Source organism: Epinephelus moara, chromosome 21 (genome assembly GCF_006386435.1).
Source record: "Epinephelus moara isolate mb chromosome 21, YSFRI_EMoa_1.0, whole genome shotgun sequence".
Lineage (NCBI taxonomy): Eukaryota > Metazoa > Chordata > Actinopteri > Perciformes > Serranidae > Epinephelus > Epinephelus moara.
In genome coordinates, this window is record NC_065526.1 from 35,340,850 (window position 1) to 35,354,887 (window position 14,038).

The 14,038-nt window shown below is 41.1% G+C and overlaps 2 protein-coding genes and 5 non-coding genes across 7 annotated transcripts in view; 3 read left to right on the top strand and 4 right to left on the bottom strand.

Annotated features, from left to right (window-relative positions):
- The window catches only part of pdca (phosducin a), an 18,293-nt gene extending 11,021 nt beyond the window's left edge, over positions 1–7,272 (bottom strand). The window contains exon 1 of the mRNA XM_050032759.1: positions 7,087–7,272. The gene's annotated coding sequence lies outside the window, so the exon portion shown is untranslated. The remainder of the gene's footprint in view (positions 1–7,086) is intronic.
- On the bottom strand, positions 2,190–2,263 carry trnan-guu (transfer RNA asparagine (anticodon GUU)). Its single transcript has one exon. It is a non-coding gene; the product is annotated as a tRNA-Asn (tRNA).
- On the bottom strand, positions 2,470–2,543 carry trnan-guu (transfer RNA asparagine (anticodon GUU)). The gene has a single exon. It is a non-coding gene; the product is annotated as a tRNA-Asn (tRNA).
- trnak-cuu (transfer RNA lysine (anticodon CUU)) lies at positions 2,741–2,813 on the top strand. The gene has a single exon. It is a non-coding gene; the product is annotated as a tRNA-Lys (tRNA).
- Positions 3,343–3,415, bottom strand: trnav-aac (transfer RNA valine (anticodon AAC)). Its single transcript has one exon. It is a non-coding gene; the product is annotated as a tRNA-Val (tRNA).
- trnag-ucc (transfer RNA glycine (anticodon UCC)) lies at positions 3,622–3,693 on the top strand. The gene has a single exon. It is a non-coding gene; the product is annotated as a tRNA-Gly (tRNA).
- Positions 7,273–8,794: 1,522 nt separating the features above from the next.
- rab36 (RAB36, member RAS oncogene family) overlaps positions 8,795–14,038 on the top strand; it is a 10,611-nt gene continuing 5,367 nt past the window's right edge. The window contains exons 1-4 of the mRNA XM_050032622.1: positions 8,795–8,890; positions 10,143–10,226; positions 12,515–12,606; positions 12,714–12,788. Coding sequence (XP_049888579.1) covers positions 10,149–10,226; positions 12,515–12,606; positions 12,714–12,788 — 245 coding nt within the window. The 5' untranslated portion in view covers positions 8,795–8,890; positions 10,143–10,148. The remainder of the gene's footprint in view (positions 8,891–10,142; positions 10,227–12,514; positions 12,607–12,713; positions 12,789–14,038) is intronic.

A 14,038-nucleotide genomic window follows, 5' to 3' on the forward strand; every position in this document is an offset into this window, starting at 1 on the left:
TTTCGTGGCGCCCACCGCGGGGTAGGGCACAGAGCAAGCGGAGAGCAAGGTGCGCAAGACAGGATTTGGGGTACAGGCTCGTTCAGGAGCTACAGCTCCATGGTGACCGCTTCCGGGTCTACTTCAGGCTCTTCTCTGCTATTGAACGCGCCGAGGTGTTGTCACAGCGCGTTGCGGTGAAATTAAAAAAAATTCAATTGCAGGCTGGCGGTGCACAGACGCCGCGGCATCAGCTCGGCGGCAGAGCGGTGCGCTCTTGCGCCGCGGTAGCACATACACAATGAATGGGTTCGTTCCCGGAGGTGACAAGAGCTTTATTTCCACCCTGCCCAGCAGCGGTACCGTGGCGAACGGTCCCTAACTGCAGGGAGAACGGAGCAGACTTCACTGGAGGTCCGCAGCTTTTCCTGGTCCCTCGTCTCCGCTACACTTTGACATATTTCCACCCAGCCGACAGCCTGGCCGTGGAGAACGGTCCCTAACTGCGGGGAGAACGGAGCAGGCTTCCCCGTAGGTCCGCCGCTTCCTCCACACTTTGACTTATTGACTTATTTCCACGCTGCCGACAGTGGGACTATGTTCATTGTGCCGACAGTGGGACTTATATTCATTGTGCCGACAGTGGCTTGGAAAACTGCCCATAACTGTGTCACACGGGGAAGAGGGAAGAGGGAAGGCGGCTGGAGTTTCTCCAACATTTGCGGTTAGATTATCATATTTTTTTATTGACAAAAATATAGGCTGCTTCGGCTGATTTTTTATGCGCACATGTGCCCCTAATTATTTTTTACAGTTCGCACACAGCTATTTTTTTGTCGCAAATGCGAGTGAAACGCTCGCACTGTCGAGCCCTGATCTAGAATGGTTTTTTTTTCTAACTTGCCTACTAACACAAAATTAACACACTTTTAAAATGTGCAAGACATTTTTTGAAAATAACCCTTTTAACCAGTCACCTGTCTTTTGACAGCCAGGCTTCAGATCATACTACAGCAATATCAAAAAAGATCAGTAGGTGGCAATAATACTCCATCTGACTACAATATAGTGCAAACACATGTAGCATATATAATGCTTTTAATATCAAGTTTTGAAAGTTGGGATTGTCGTTGACAAGGTACAAGATGACCCACAACATAAAATACTAAATTTTAGTTAAGTTTAGTTTAACATCATAAATGTTATAAGGGCATGTGAAAGTCATTAAGGCTACCACAGGACATGAAAACGGATATTGATTCACTTTTTAAACAATATGCACCATTTATTTTGAAATACAATTAAACAATTAAAGTGCAACGGTGAACAGAAGATAATACTGTAGCTCTAAATTGCAACATCTCCATAATTGTTTTGTCTGTAAAACAGTGTTAAATTAAAATGATAAAATAAGAAATAAAAACAAAATAGAAAACAAGTGTTAATTTACTCCTGAAAACTAGAGTTCAGTTCTACTGACAATACCAAAAAAGTCAGTAGGTGGCAATAATACTCCATCTGACAAATGTAGCATTTAGGATGCTAGTTTATCCCTGAAACCAAGGGTTCAATTCAACTGGCAAAAACATTTAAGATCTACAAGAAAGGCTAAGCTGAAGCTTACAGTGTAATCACTAGAGTGCATAAACCTATTTTTTGACATCTATTTCTTTTTCTGACTGGGTTTTGGGTCCCCAGACCTCTTCCTCTTTAATATATTTGCAGACGCAGTTGAGGCATGTGCAGGGGAGGTAGGGGAGGCTTTGGCTGGAGCATAAAAGAGGGGTAAGAATCTGGCTGGCCCAGAGGAGGTGCTGGCTGGCCCAGAGGAGTGAGGGTGTCTGGCTGTTGTGGATGATGCAGAGGATTTTGCTGACTTTGTTCTCCTCGCCTGTTGTACCAGCCTGTTAGCTTCGTGTGTTGTCAAGTACAGTTCGTAATTTTGAAAGGAAGACAAAAAAGACTGCCTCAAAGGCTGGTCTATGGGCATACTTGATGCTGTCCAGTCCTTGACTTTTAGAGTGGACTTAACCACTGCCAGGCTCTCATAGGTTACCACATTCAGCGAACACCTGCCAGTCTCGAGGATGTCATCCATTAAATTGAACGATCCCTCTACCAGGGGGCCTGTAAAAATTGTGGTCCTTCAGACAGAAAATTCATAAATGGCAAGGAGTAATTTACTGCTTGCAGACTAAGAAAATACCTCCCGTCCCTGGGTGGGCTCGAACCACCAACCTTTCGGTTAACAGCCGAACGCGCTAACCGATTGCGCCACAGAGACAGCCACACCTTCCTGCCCACAAGAACAGGATTTGTGTAGCTGATTAGCATGGTGGCACGTGACAGTACATTCTTTTCATTTGCTCCATCTCATCTCCAATGCCAGCCTTTGCATAGACTACAGACCTTATAGTGTTTAGACAAAGTATCACTGAAATAATAGGAGGTCATTTACATCAAAGCGAGGAGATGGAACAAAACACACTTCGTCCCTGGGTGGGCTCGAACCACCAACCTTTCGGTTAACAGCCGAACGCGCTAACCGATTGCGCCACAGAGACTAATATGTAGCCATTTTTGGCCCAGAATTTTTTTTTCCTCAAACAGCACTGCACATTTCCAATGGTTGTCACAAATTTACCTCGAATCATGTATGACTTGTATTCCACAGCACATAACAACATCCCATGAGGGAAGAACTGCACAAGGACACCGTTTGGGCAAGTACAAAAATATGCATATTTCCACAGGAAAAATAGCCCGGCTAGCTCAGTCGGTAGAGCATGAGACTCTTAATCTCAGGGTCGTGGGTTCGAGCCCCACGTTGGGCGCTAGCATTTTCTTTTTGTGCTGTGAAAGGACATAATATATTTATATATATTTATATATGCTTACAGTGAATATATGCTTCTAAGAGGGAAACTGAATTCCTATCTGCTGTTTCTGTGGTCTTCTATCAATATTTCAAGGCACTGAACTCTACATTGCTCCACTACATCCATCCTAATAGTGTTGTGATTTAGGGGCATTTTCATTCACATGGTCACCAATAATGGTTACCAAGAACAGCTGGAACAACAGACTGGCTAACAACCTGAATGTGTCTTACTAGTGGTTAGATAAGCCCACATTCACACCCCTCACCCGCTCTGCCTCAGACCTTACACAACTAACTGCATCCCCTCCCTACTGCCCCTCCCCCCCGTGTCTCCGCTAGTTCAGCAACACAAGGTAAGACACAAGGGGTTAAACAGCTGGCCCTCTGAAGCAGTCAAACGACCTAGAGCTGAACACAGACGCCTGGTAGGCTATGTGTAGACGTACATGGCCAAAAATACTCATTGTGGTACAAAAATAACATGTTTCCGCCCGGTTTCGAACCGGGGACCTTTCGCGTGTTAGGCGAACGTGATAACCACTACACTACGGAAACCCATGAATGCTACTTTGTCCATATGATTTCATATAGTGTGTCCACAGCCTGGTGGGCTGGTTGACTACGGAACTCTGTCTGCAGTCTAGATAACACTTTCACCAATGACTATTTTTTGCCACAGGTCCTATTGCATCATGGTATGAATACACACCAAGAGTTGAGTTCCGCGAAACATAAACTATCACACATGCTTTCCTAAGTATGCGTTGGTGGTATAGTGGTTAGCATAGCTGCCTTCCAAGCAGTTGACCCGGGTTCGATTCCCGGCCAACGCAATGTTTATTTTAAATCAATCCACACTACAGTCCCAATCTTCTGATGCACTTTGCTACAATGCATTTTCCATACATACATACATTTTAATCTGCTTATCCAGGGCGACAGGCTGGGCAAGGTACTTCAGGGCCCTGTTTCAGAAAGTGAGATTATTCAAAACTCTGAGTATATTAAGCCTGAGATGAGGGAAACTCTTCTAGCCTGAGGCTGATTGCCACATTGCCACAAAATACGCCGTCACTGTTCACAAACACAAATCAGATCACTACAATTGTTTAAGATTGTGTAAACTTGTTTGATTAAAAGTGTACACATTGATATCGGTATCAGTTATCAGTCAAATGAGTTGTCACATATCAGCATATCGGCAAAGAATCCAATATCGTGCTTCCCTACTATGTGCGTGAATAAGATTAATAGTTTAAATAAATAAAAATATTTAAATCATTTTCCAGCAATAGATTCATTTGAAAGGCCATAGAAAATGCCTTTGTACGCCCTCAACAAAGAATTTGAATTGTTTCAACCTACAATGGATTGAGGCCTGATACTTTTACAGTCATGTTATAGTTTTGTGGCCTGTGTTGTAAACCTTTAAACTCGGGCTGTGCGGTATACCAGTTTGTACCGAAAACCGGTATTTATTTTCGTTATATGAATTTTTCATATACTGCAATACCGGTGAATAGCCCAAACAACGTCCGGAAGGTGCGCAGCGGTCAAGTCTTTCAGCGGGGACCCATTTCACCACTGCACACCACAGGCATGCTAGCGACGGCGAGAGTGAAAGCACAGAGAAAAGTTTAGAGGCGAGAATGGCTGCTGGTGAGAGTCCTGAAAGCGAAGCAACTGTACACGTTGCTGAAGAACACAATGACCCAGAAGAACTCATACCAAAAAGAGCAGTGTTTCCCCTATATGCAACTAGCAGCGGCTGATTTATTTATTTTTTTTCGTCTTAGCTCTTTAGAAACTACCGTTATATTATTTGGCGCTACGGACCCTTCATATCCAGGCCTATAGAACAGGTCTATACCTTGTCCTTTTATTAAACAAACTAAATAGCCTTATGTTATTTATCTTATTTACATGACGGCATGTCATAACAGGGACGCTTGTGGATATAAAAAAGGGACGAGATGGTCGCAGAGTTTCTGCTGGACAGGTATTTTTTAGTTTGCCTCAAAGTTTGAATCAACATGGCAGCACGACCAATGCTTGCAGCAGCCTCTGCGTACATTGGCGAAGTAAACATGGTGCAATAAGAAGTAAATTCTTCAGTGCAATACAGTCGCAAGTTTCTAACAAACCACTGCAGAGATCTAACGCTACAACCGAGAGAGCTCAAGGTGTGTAGCAAGCTTGGCCTGCTACATCGAGCTAGCCCTGAGATGACTGTGGTTTCGCCTGGAGCTGTCCCGACGGGGAGACGCCAGCAGCGTTATATATTATATATATGACAACACAGTAGGCTTGTGCCGATTTCCGGTTTAACCGGTTCGGTCTGGTTTTAAAGAGCTCCACCCGGTTTAATTCACGTCACCCGGATAAACCGGGTGGGGGTGGGGCTTTTCACATCAGCGGTGTGTCAAGGGACCATATTCAACTTATCTTGCATTGAAACATGCATTATGACAACTTAATAAGGTTTACGTATGTTTTTAAATGAAGTGGAGGAGCCTACAAGTGTTTTGTTTAGTTTGTCTCGGAGGCTCCGCGGACTGCGGACTCCGCAGCTCAGCTCAACTGTCTGCTGCTGCTACGAGAGAAGTGTCCTTCTGCTTCTTCTTCTTGTGTAACCTTGTGTGTATTGGCAGTTAATACAGCATTATCGCCACCTAGTGGATTGGAAGCGCACTACACCTATAATAGGCTTTTATTGGAAAAAATAGCTCAAATGCGACCCCCAGTGGTAAAATTAGGTATATAATTAGATATATCGGTTCGGTTAGATATTTGGCTTTAAATCAAACCGGTTGGAAAATTTTCAAACCGGCACAAGCCTACAACACAGCACCCAGTTGCTGCTAACGTTAGTCTACTGTAGCGTAGCCTCTGAAACGTTAATGTTATCCTCCTTGTGCGTTTCCACTTACTAGTAACATTAATGCTACTATCTAACGTTAGCACTGTAACCTTATTCTAAACCTCATCAGTCATCACTGACTCCGGTTGAGTTTTAAAACTCCGGGGTTGCGTTTGACTGTCTTGGTCGTAATGTTACACTCGCTAGAGGCTGACATTTTTTCGGGAGTCCCACGGGTCACGTGATTCCCGTGGGATTCCCATGGGATGGAAATCAGTTTCGCTATTAGTCACGTGATTGGGACGGGATGGGAAAAAAAGTCAACAGGAGCGGGCGGGACAGGGAATCATAATAACAACAGTCATGTTTTTATATACAAATATGCAGTTCCACAATGAATAAATGCTATTTCCTTATTTTTAATATAAAGCTGGTCGATCTGTTTAATTCATTTTTATTCTCTCCTATCAGGTGGCTGGCTGCAACCAACCAGCAACCAGCCACCTGACAAGCACATGACGTATATGGATGTTGACGCACGGTGCAGCCAGCCGCCAAAATGGAGTCGGATGAGTTAGGGAAGGCAGCATTACAAGTGAAAATGAAGGAAAATGATCCGCGCATCACTCTGACAGAGCTTTCGGGCAAGTCTGGAGTACTAAAGAAGTTTTTCAGACTCGAGAGGGAAGGCATTAAATCTTTGTAAGACGTGTGGTGACACTACAGAGGAGTCAAAATCTTTGTAAGACGTGTGGTGACACTACAGAGGAGTCATGGGTGACTTAATATCTCATTATTTTGAGATAGTATCTCATTATTTCAAATTAGTATCTCATTATTTTGACTTAGTATCTCATTATTTTGAGTTACTAGATCTTATTTTTTTCCATCAAGTGGCGGAAATGGGCTTCCATAGATATTTACGTTAAGGTTACAACCAAATATATTTTTACATCGAGGTGCTGTCACAAAGAAGTCCATATAAAGTTATCTACCAGCGTTTAAACCTTTTAGCTAAAATACAGTTTAACGTTTCCTTTTCCTCTACTTGTTATCACCCTTACCTAACGCTGCATTAACTTGGCTTTATTTTCAAGTCCACGGGGGGGCCACGGCCAAACTGTTACCAAAAAAAATACGGAATTCTTGTTTGAAGGAATATTTTGGAATGACTTTACATGATGAGCTTGCCAGATTTAGGTAACCCCACTTACTCAGATAATTAGATAATTAGTCAAGCTTCTTAAAATTCTGACAAATATTTAAAAAAAAAATACCGATTAGCTAGCATGACGCAGTAACGTTAACGTTAGCTGAGGTTTGCTAGTGACCATTAGCTTGCTAGCGTAAAGTGAAGTAACATTACCTGTTCTCTTTTCAGTCCAATTAAGAAAGTCGGCAAACGGGATAATTTTTTCCTTAGGACGACTTCCTGCAAAATAATACTTAAGTACACCGTCTAGGCCCAGGTTAAACAAACTAAGCTTCGGCTGACGCTCTCGACACATCCTCCGCGTTATCTAACTGCGTAGCTTGCCCGCTCCCAGCATGCCCCCCGGCACCAACACATGACCTGAGGTGCATTCAGGTACGGGCAGTGTTTTATTAAGTTAATAGTGTGACGTAACTCTTTTATTGGGTGTTGTCAAGTATTAAAAAAAATCAAGAATCGGCAGTTTTATTTCACTAAACCTAAGGTCAGGCGTAAAAACTTACCTGTCTTATGTTACAGATAAGCTACTCATTCACTTTGTTTCTGGTCGTGTTAACATTTACACAATTCTACAGTTTTTACAATGGTAGCACTGGCATATCACGTAGGCTACTGACATGACTGCAAAGACAGAAGTTCACATATTATAGAGAAAAATAAGACAGATTGTCAACCTTGACGATGAGAAAGAATGAAGAAATTCATGGAGGATTTTTTAATTGTATCATTTTAACTGGATTTTTTTTCATTTGCCTATACATCTCAGAGTAGGCACGGAAAACATTTATGGAGACTACGTATGAAACCAAATGGTGGTGTAATCAAGTCACTTGTATTCTCAACTGACTGTGTTCGCCTATTAAACACTGGAATAGAGGAACGAACAGTTTTTTTTTTCTGCATGTGCAAAATGACTGGGAGTAAAATTAAACTGAACGTGGGAAGGAGTTGGAGAGCATACAATGGTAGGCTATGTTAAATACTTGTGGTGCCATGCGAGGCTACTTATAGGCACTGTACTGTACAATTCCGGGGATAGACTATTTGTACTAAGTAATACTTAAGTATTTCAATTTTATGCTTCTGTATTCTTCAACACCAGCTTGTTTCAAGTAGTTATACTTTAAATCATGTTTCAGTTTTCATAATCCTAGTAAAGCGAGCTAAGTTATTGTTTCTTCTTTTAGGATGAAGACGCTCATTTGAAACATTTTTTAAAGAAGCTGATTCAATTAGATACACGTTGATATACGTTTAATGCGCTGAGTGATTGCTTTTTAAGAAAGTATGGTTTGCATGACAGTTATAAACAGAAATGGCTTTATCAGAGTTTACAAAAGTGTTTGAGTTTTTTACCCAAAATTGTGACCCATTCTTCTACAATATATGGTGAGACCAGGGAATAGCAGAGGTTAAGGAAGTCCTGCACCTGGATTTAGTTTCCTTTTTTTCTCTTTTCTTTCCCCTTTCTTTACTTTGTGCACTAAGGCACCTGTGTTCTTATGTCCATGTTCATGTTTTCCTGCATCTGTGAACTTATTATTTAAAAACTATTTTATGTAAAATGAAATTAATGCTGACACTGCAACATGATATATGTAATTCCATCTTTGGCTCAATAAAAATACTTGAAAATTTACTTTAGAATTTTTTCCAGGATGCCAAAATTAGGACTGGAAGGACTGTTGACATGAGAGATGAGCATATATTTATGTCACCTAACGCTGTGTTTGTTCAACCAGTACTGTCATTATGTTATTGCTAAATAGGTTGGCATGTCTGTGCCAAGTATGGCTTAATAATCATACGTGCAATAAAAGTCCAAATATCACGTGGCATATGCGCTACAGTATGGTTGTCATGACGACAAGCTCCTCATCAAACAGCGTCCGGGCTTGCAACTGCAGCAAGCGACACGGTCAGAGAAATCGAGGAGATAGCTGTAATTTCATCTGCGGTGAGTACAAGCCTTTCACAGTCTTCCTGATTTCAACCACAATGTGACAAAGCGCCAGTCTGACAGGAAAAAGCCCAGAGGTGTGAAATAATACTGTATGTAGTGGGGTTGGTTGTGGTGTCTGTCTGTGTCTGCCAGTGTCACGGTAAGCTAAATAAAATGTGATTTCCGTTCAAGAACTTCAAACTAAAACTGTTCATCTTTGCTTTTTAATGTAAGATAATGCAGAATTTGGGGCAGGAGGAGGACACATAATAGAAAATCAATATAAAACACAACACAAGTGGCAATAAAGAATGTACTTGTAGGATGAGAATATATTGTCATAATTTTGATATCACGTTTGTCTGTGTGCTTTTATTTTGAAGACAAAGTCAGCTTACTTCCGGCCTGGTACTGGATAACTTAATGCAGCAGCCGCACTAGCACCATCTTCTAAAACTAAACAACATGATTACTAATGTCCAGACTCCCAACCAGTCCGTAACATACACAATAAATAGTTCTATATATAAGAATGTTGTCACAAATGAACACCAGCAACCATCTTTGTTTGTCTGCCACACACATTGCACATCCTGTGTGCATGTCGATGAATGTCATGAAGCTAAATGAGAATCAGAATTTGGAACCAGACACTCTAATCTAAATGCTATATTTCAGTGATGCTCAACGCATGGCCCCAGATCAGGTCTGCGTAGGGTGCCAGTGGCCAACCATTTTCTAATTCAGAATCAAAATACACCTATATTCGTACATACTGGAATTGTTGTGTATTTTGAATGAAGACGAGGTACAGGGGGGCAGAAAAAAGCATCAACATAGAGTTTTTTTTATTTAAAAATGAACACAGGGGTGGGGGAGGATCCCCTGGACTCCCTGACAGAGGAGGTCCTAGCTAGCCCCCTATGTCCTCAAATCCCTGAAACCTCCCTCCCTACACCTGAACTGTGCGGGGCCTCTGCTGCTGGATTTGCCCTGTAGCAAAGATGAATACGGACACCAAATGTCTAAAGATTGAAAAAAGACATTTCATTTATTATATATTGGTAAATAGTATTAATGTTTGTGTATTAACCGTATTAACTGGCCCCTGGCGTCCTGTCATATTGCAAAACAAGTTGAGCATCCCTGCTGTATTTGGTTCAGAGAACAAATGACCTTTGTCAACATGCACACACATGCAATGAAGGAGTGCCTGTTACTAGACTGAATTAGATAAGACTGACTCCTGTTACACATTCCCTCACAGGTGATCATGCAGGATAACAGGAATGGGATGATTCCGTTCCCACCCCCCATCAGCAGAGACAGGGTAATCGGGGAATTCCCAAAGGTATGTCCTGTTTTTTTTTTTCCAATTTAATGTCCCAGTTCAAGAAAACCCTTGTCTTTTACTGTAAGATCACTGTAGTAAAAAAAAATAAGATAAATAGGATTGGCTAACTAGTAGATGGAAATTTCATTAAGGAACATGTGACTTCTAACTAACTTTCTCAGATAGTGAAATCTGTGTCAGATCGGAGCACTGAGGGCTATTATGGAATGTTGAGGTCAGCTACCCAAGCACAGACTCATTCAATATATCCCTCTGCCCTCTGAATCTTATCTAGATAATATATTGAAGTACTTTATTTGGACAGGAATGTAATGGGGTCAGCTCAAAGGTTCTCAGGGCAACTGTCAGTCATGGTTTACCCGAGAAGGCTGGCAGTGGCTCTATCCAATGTTAACGAATGCATACTAGTACTGGAATAATCCTAAATGTCCTAAATTGTGATAAGATTCAATGTCTCAAATGGTCTTGAATACAGCTGAATTTATAATAAATTCTGTTTTATAAGCCCTTAAATAGGTTGTGGCTTCTCATTTTTGCTTTTTTTTTTGTAGTCTTCTTGTCCCACTCTGATAGAGAAGGACTGCTTTCCTTTAGATTTTGTAATATGAACTTAATCTTATCTTTATCTTAACTGGCATCAAAAGGTCTTAAATCAGAGAAGCTGAATCTTAAAATCACAAGGTATTAACAGTAAAGGCCCTGACACACCAAGCCATCAGTCAGCCATCGGCCAAAGTTGGGCCATTGGTGAGTGTCTGCTGCCCTTGTTGGTGTGGTGTGTCCCACACCATTAGCCCTTGTTGGCGCTAGTTGGCCTTTTTCCACCAATTCAGCATGTTGAATGGGTGTGAGCACAGTGGAGTCTGTCGGGGAATGAAACCACTCTGATTGGCAGTTCAGCTCAGCGCACAAGAGAAACGTAAGTGAGGGATGTAAACAAAGAGCTTAGGTCAAGAGGGAATGGGGTCAAAACAAACACGTTACATGGTAAGATAATATTTCTTTAGTCACTGAGCTCTTTAGCAGAAATTTTTCCTGATGGTTTGTGTTACTGTTCACTGGCGCACAGAAAATATGCTATGTTCTTTCAACATTGGAATGTGTTGCTAATGTGCCAACTGGCATCAAGACATCTTCCTATTTCCCCTTTTTGAATGGCGATTACAGGTGACCGCTGTCTGCTGGTATGGAGGGGTATGTGCTCTCACGCATAACATATGTGCCTGTTGCCCGTCATTTTGGTTTATTCATATGCAACTTTTTGGCCAAGACATGGTGATAAGAGGTGACACAGCAGGGAACCCTCATCGCCGCTAGATCTCCGACATTGGTTTGGTGTGTCTGGGCCTTAAGACATAGAAGTGCGAAGTTAGTTTGCAAAAATAGCACAATCCCAATATGAAAGCAGTAAATCTGATGTTACAGTGCCACAGTAACAGTTACAATGTGACAGTCACCTAAAACAGACAACTTGAATAGTCATATTGGGAGGGAATTACCCAGCAAGGTAAGTAGGTTTAGCCATGCTAGTGGCAAGGCTGTTAGGACGGCAGTGTCGGTCTGTCTGTAGATCTGCCTGTTTACAGCTCTGGGCTAGACTGAAATATCTGATGAACTGCCGTCATTAAAATTTAAATGTATCTTCATGGTGCCCAGAAGATTAATCAAACTGAATTGGGTGATGACACAATCTGTCGTGTAGTGCCATGATGCGGTTGACATTCTTTGCCTTAAATGAAATGTCAACTATCACATGGATTGCCATGAAATTTGGTAGAATTTGACACTGAATGACTTAAGTGATCCCACAACTTTTCATCTAGTGCTATCATAAAATCAAAGTTGTTTAATTGTCCAGTGATATCTCAACATCTACCTTGATGCATTTGCACAAAATATTGTACAGACATTCATGGTTTCCACACAATGTAGCCTAAAGACTTTGGTGATCCTCTAGGGCCACCATTAGGTTGACGTTCGTGGTTTTGAGTGAAATGTCTTAACAGCTATTGGATAGATTGCCATGACATTTGGTATAAACATTCATGTCCCCCTCACGTTTCATTATTAATTAGTAAATGTAAGCATTCTAACTTTTAAACATTATACCTACTTAACATCTGCATGCCAGCATTGGCATTGTAAGCATGTTAGCATTTAGCACAAAGAACCTGTGTGCCTAAGTAAGCCTCACAGAGTCACATGGCTGTGGACCTAGTCCTGTTATGTATTCAGTGGCATCGTGCACAATAAATGCCAGTACGTTATGGTCCTGTTCTTTTCAGTGCTACACACCTAATGCCTCTCTGCAGCTGAAGACAGACTGGGACGTTCAGACTAAAGCAGCCTGTAAAGACGGAGCAGCCAGGCATCAGCCGTGAGTCTACCGTTTTGGGTCGATGCATCACTCTTAGCTTTGCTTGAAAATCTCATGAAAAGCATTTACATCTCACTAATGTAAAAAATCTCTTTTCTTCTTTAAAGGTGGGACCGACAGAAAATGTCAAAAGTGGTGGTTGTTGGAGACCTTAATGTGGGGAAGACGTGTCTCATTAATAGGTACTTTATAAATAAGGAAGACAACAAATATGACTGAGATGGCAATATCAAAATCAGATCTGTTTTACCACATGTAATGGTAGCCTACATACAGGAAAGTGGATGTCTTCTTCAGGTCAGTGTTTACCAACCTTTTTGACAAGTGACCCCTTAAAGTAAAGTCTACTTGTGATCCTTCATCACAGGTCAGTGGTGAAGTGGTAATTTATTAGGTGGGTGTACTATCAAGTAGATGGGTAGGTTACCCAGGAGGAGGTGGGTATACTCTCCTATGTATCCTAATGGCTGTTTAGCTAATAGGTGGGTATACTGGGAGTGGCTAGAAAAAGGGGTGGGTATACCCTGTATACCTGCATATAGTAGGGATGTGCCATATCATATCATTCATGATAATACCGATCTAATTTTTAAAATGATATGAAAAATTCATATCCTAGCATAACAGCCTGTCACAGGTTATATCGTGATGATTAGAGGAAAAATGGCAGAGCATAAAGGTCCAGGTGGGAAAAAACTCAGTCATTTAGGATTTAGGAAATCGCCTGTTCATTTATATCTATATAGATCCCAGGGTACATTTTTCTGTATTTGGGAGCTGTTTAAATATATAATCTGTGGTAGATTTTATTTTGTTGAACTTATAATATAGTACTTTTTAGGGACTTAAAGATGAAAATATTATCCAGTTATTTATAAGCAAAGGGCCAAGATCATGAAAAAAATCTCACTAGCTTTGTGAAGCAGAACATTTTTTTTCTGTTTCTGTGTCCTGCTCATCATCTCACAAGCAATCAGATTGATCTTGTGTCTTGTTTGGAGGGTCTCATCTAGATGGGAGAGGTTGGGAACCCCTGCCATGGTGCTAATGTAGAAACTTTTAGAACATTTTTCTCGTCTATATTGTACGACGGAGTATTAGGGCCACATTGAAGAAAAAAAAATCGGAGATTTCGAGAATAAAGTCGAAATATTACGAGAAAAAACTCGTAATATTTTGAGAATAAAGTCATAACTGAGAAAAAGTCATAATATTACGAGAATAAAGTCGTAATATTACGAGAAAAAACTCGTAATATTTTGAGAATAAAGTCATAACTGAGAAAAAGTCATAATATTACGAGAATAAAGTCGTAATATTATGAGATTAAAGTCGTAATTTAACGAGATTAAAGTCATAATATTACAAGAATAAAGTCGTAGTTTTTAAGGAAATAACCAACAACAAACAGAATATCAGATTGTCTTTCATG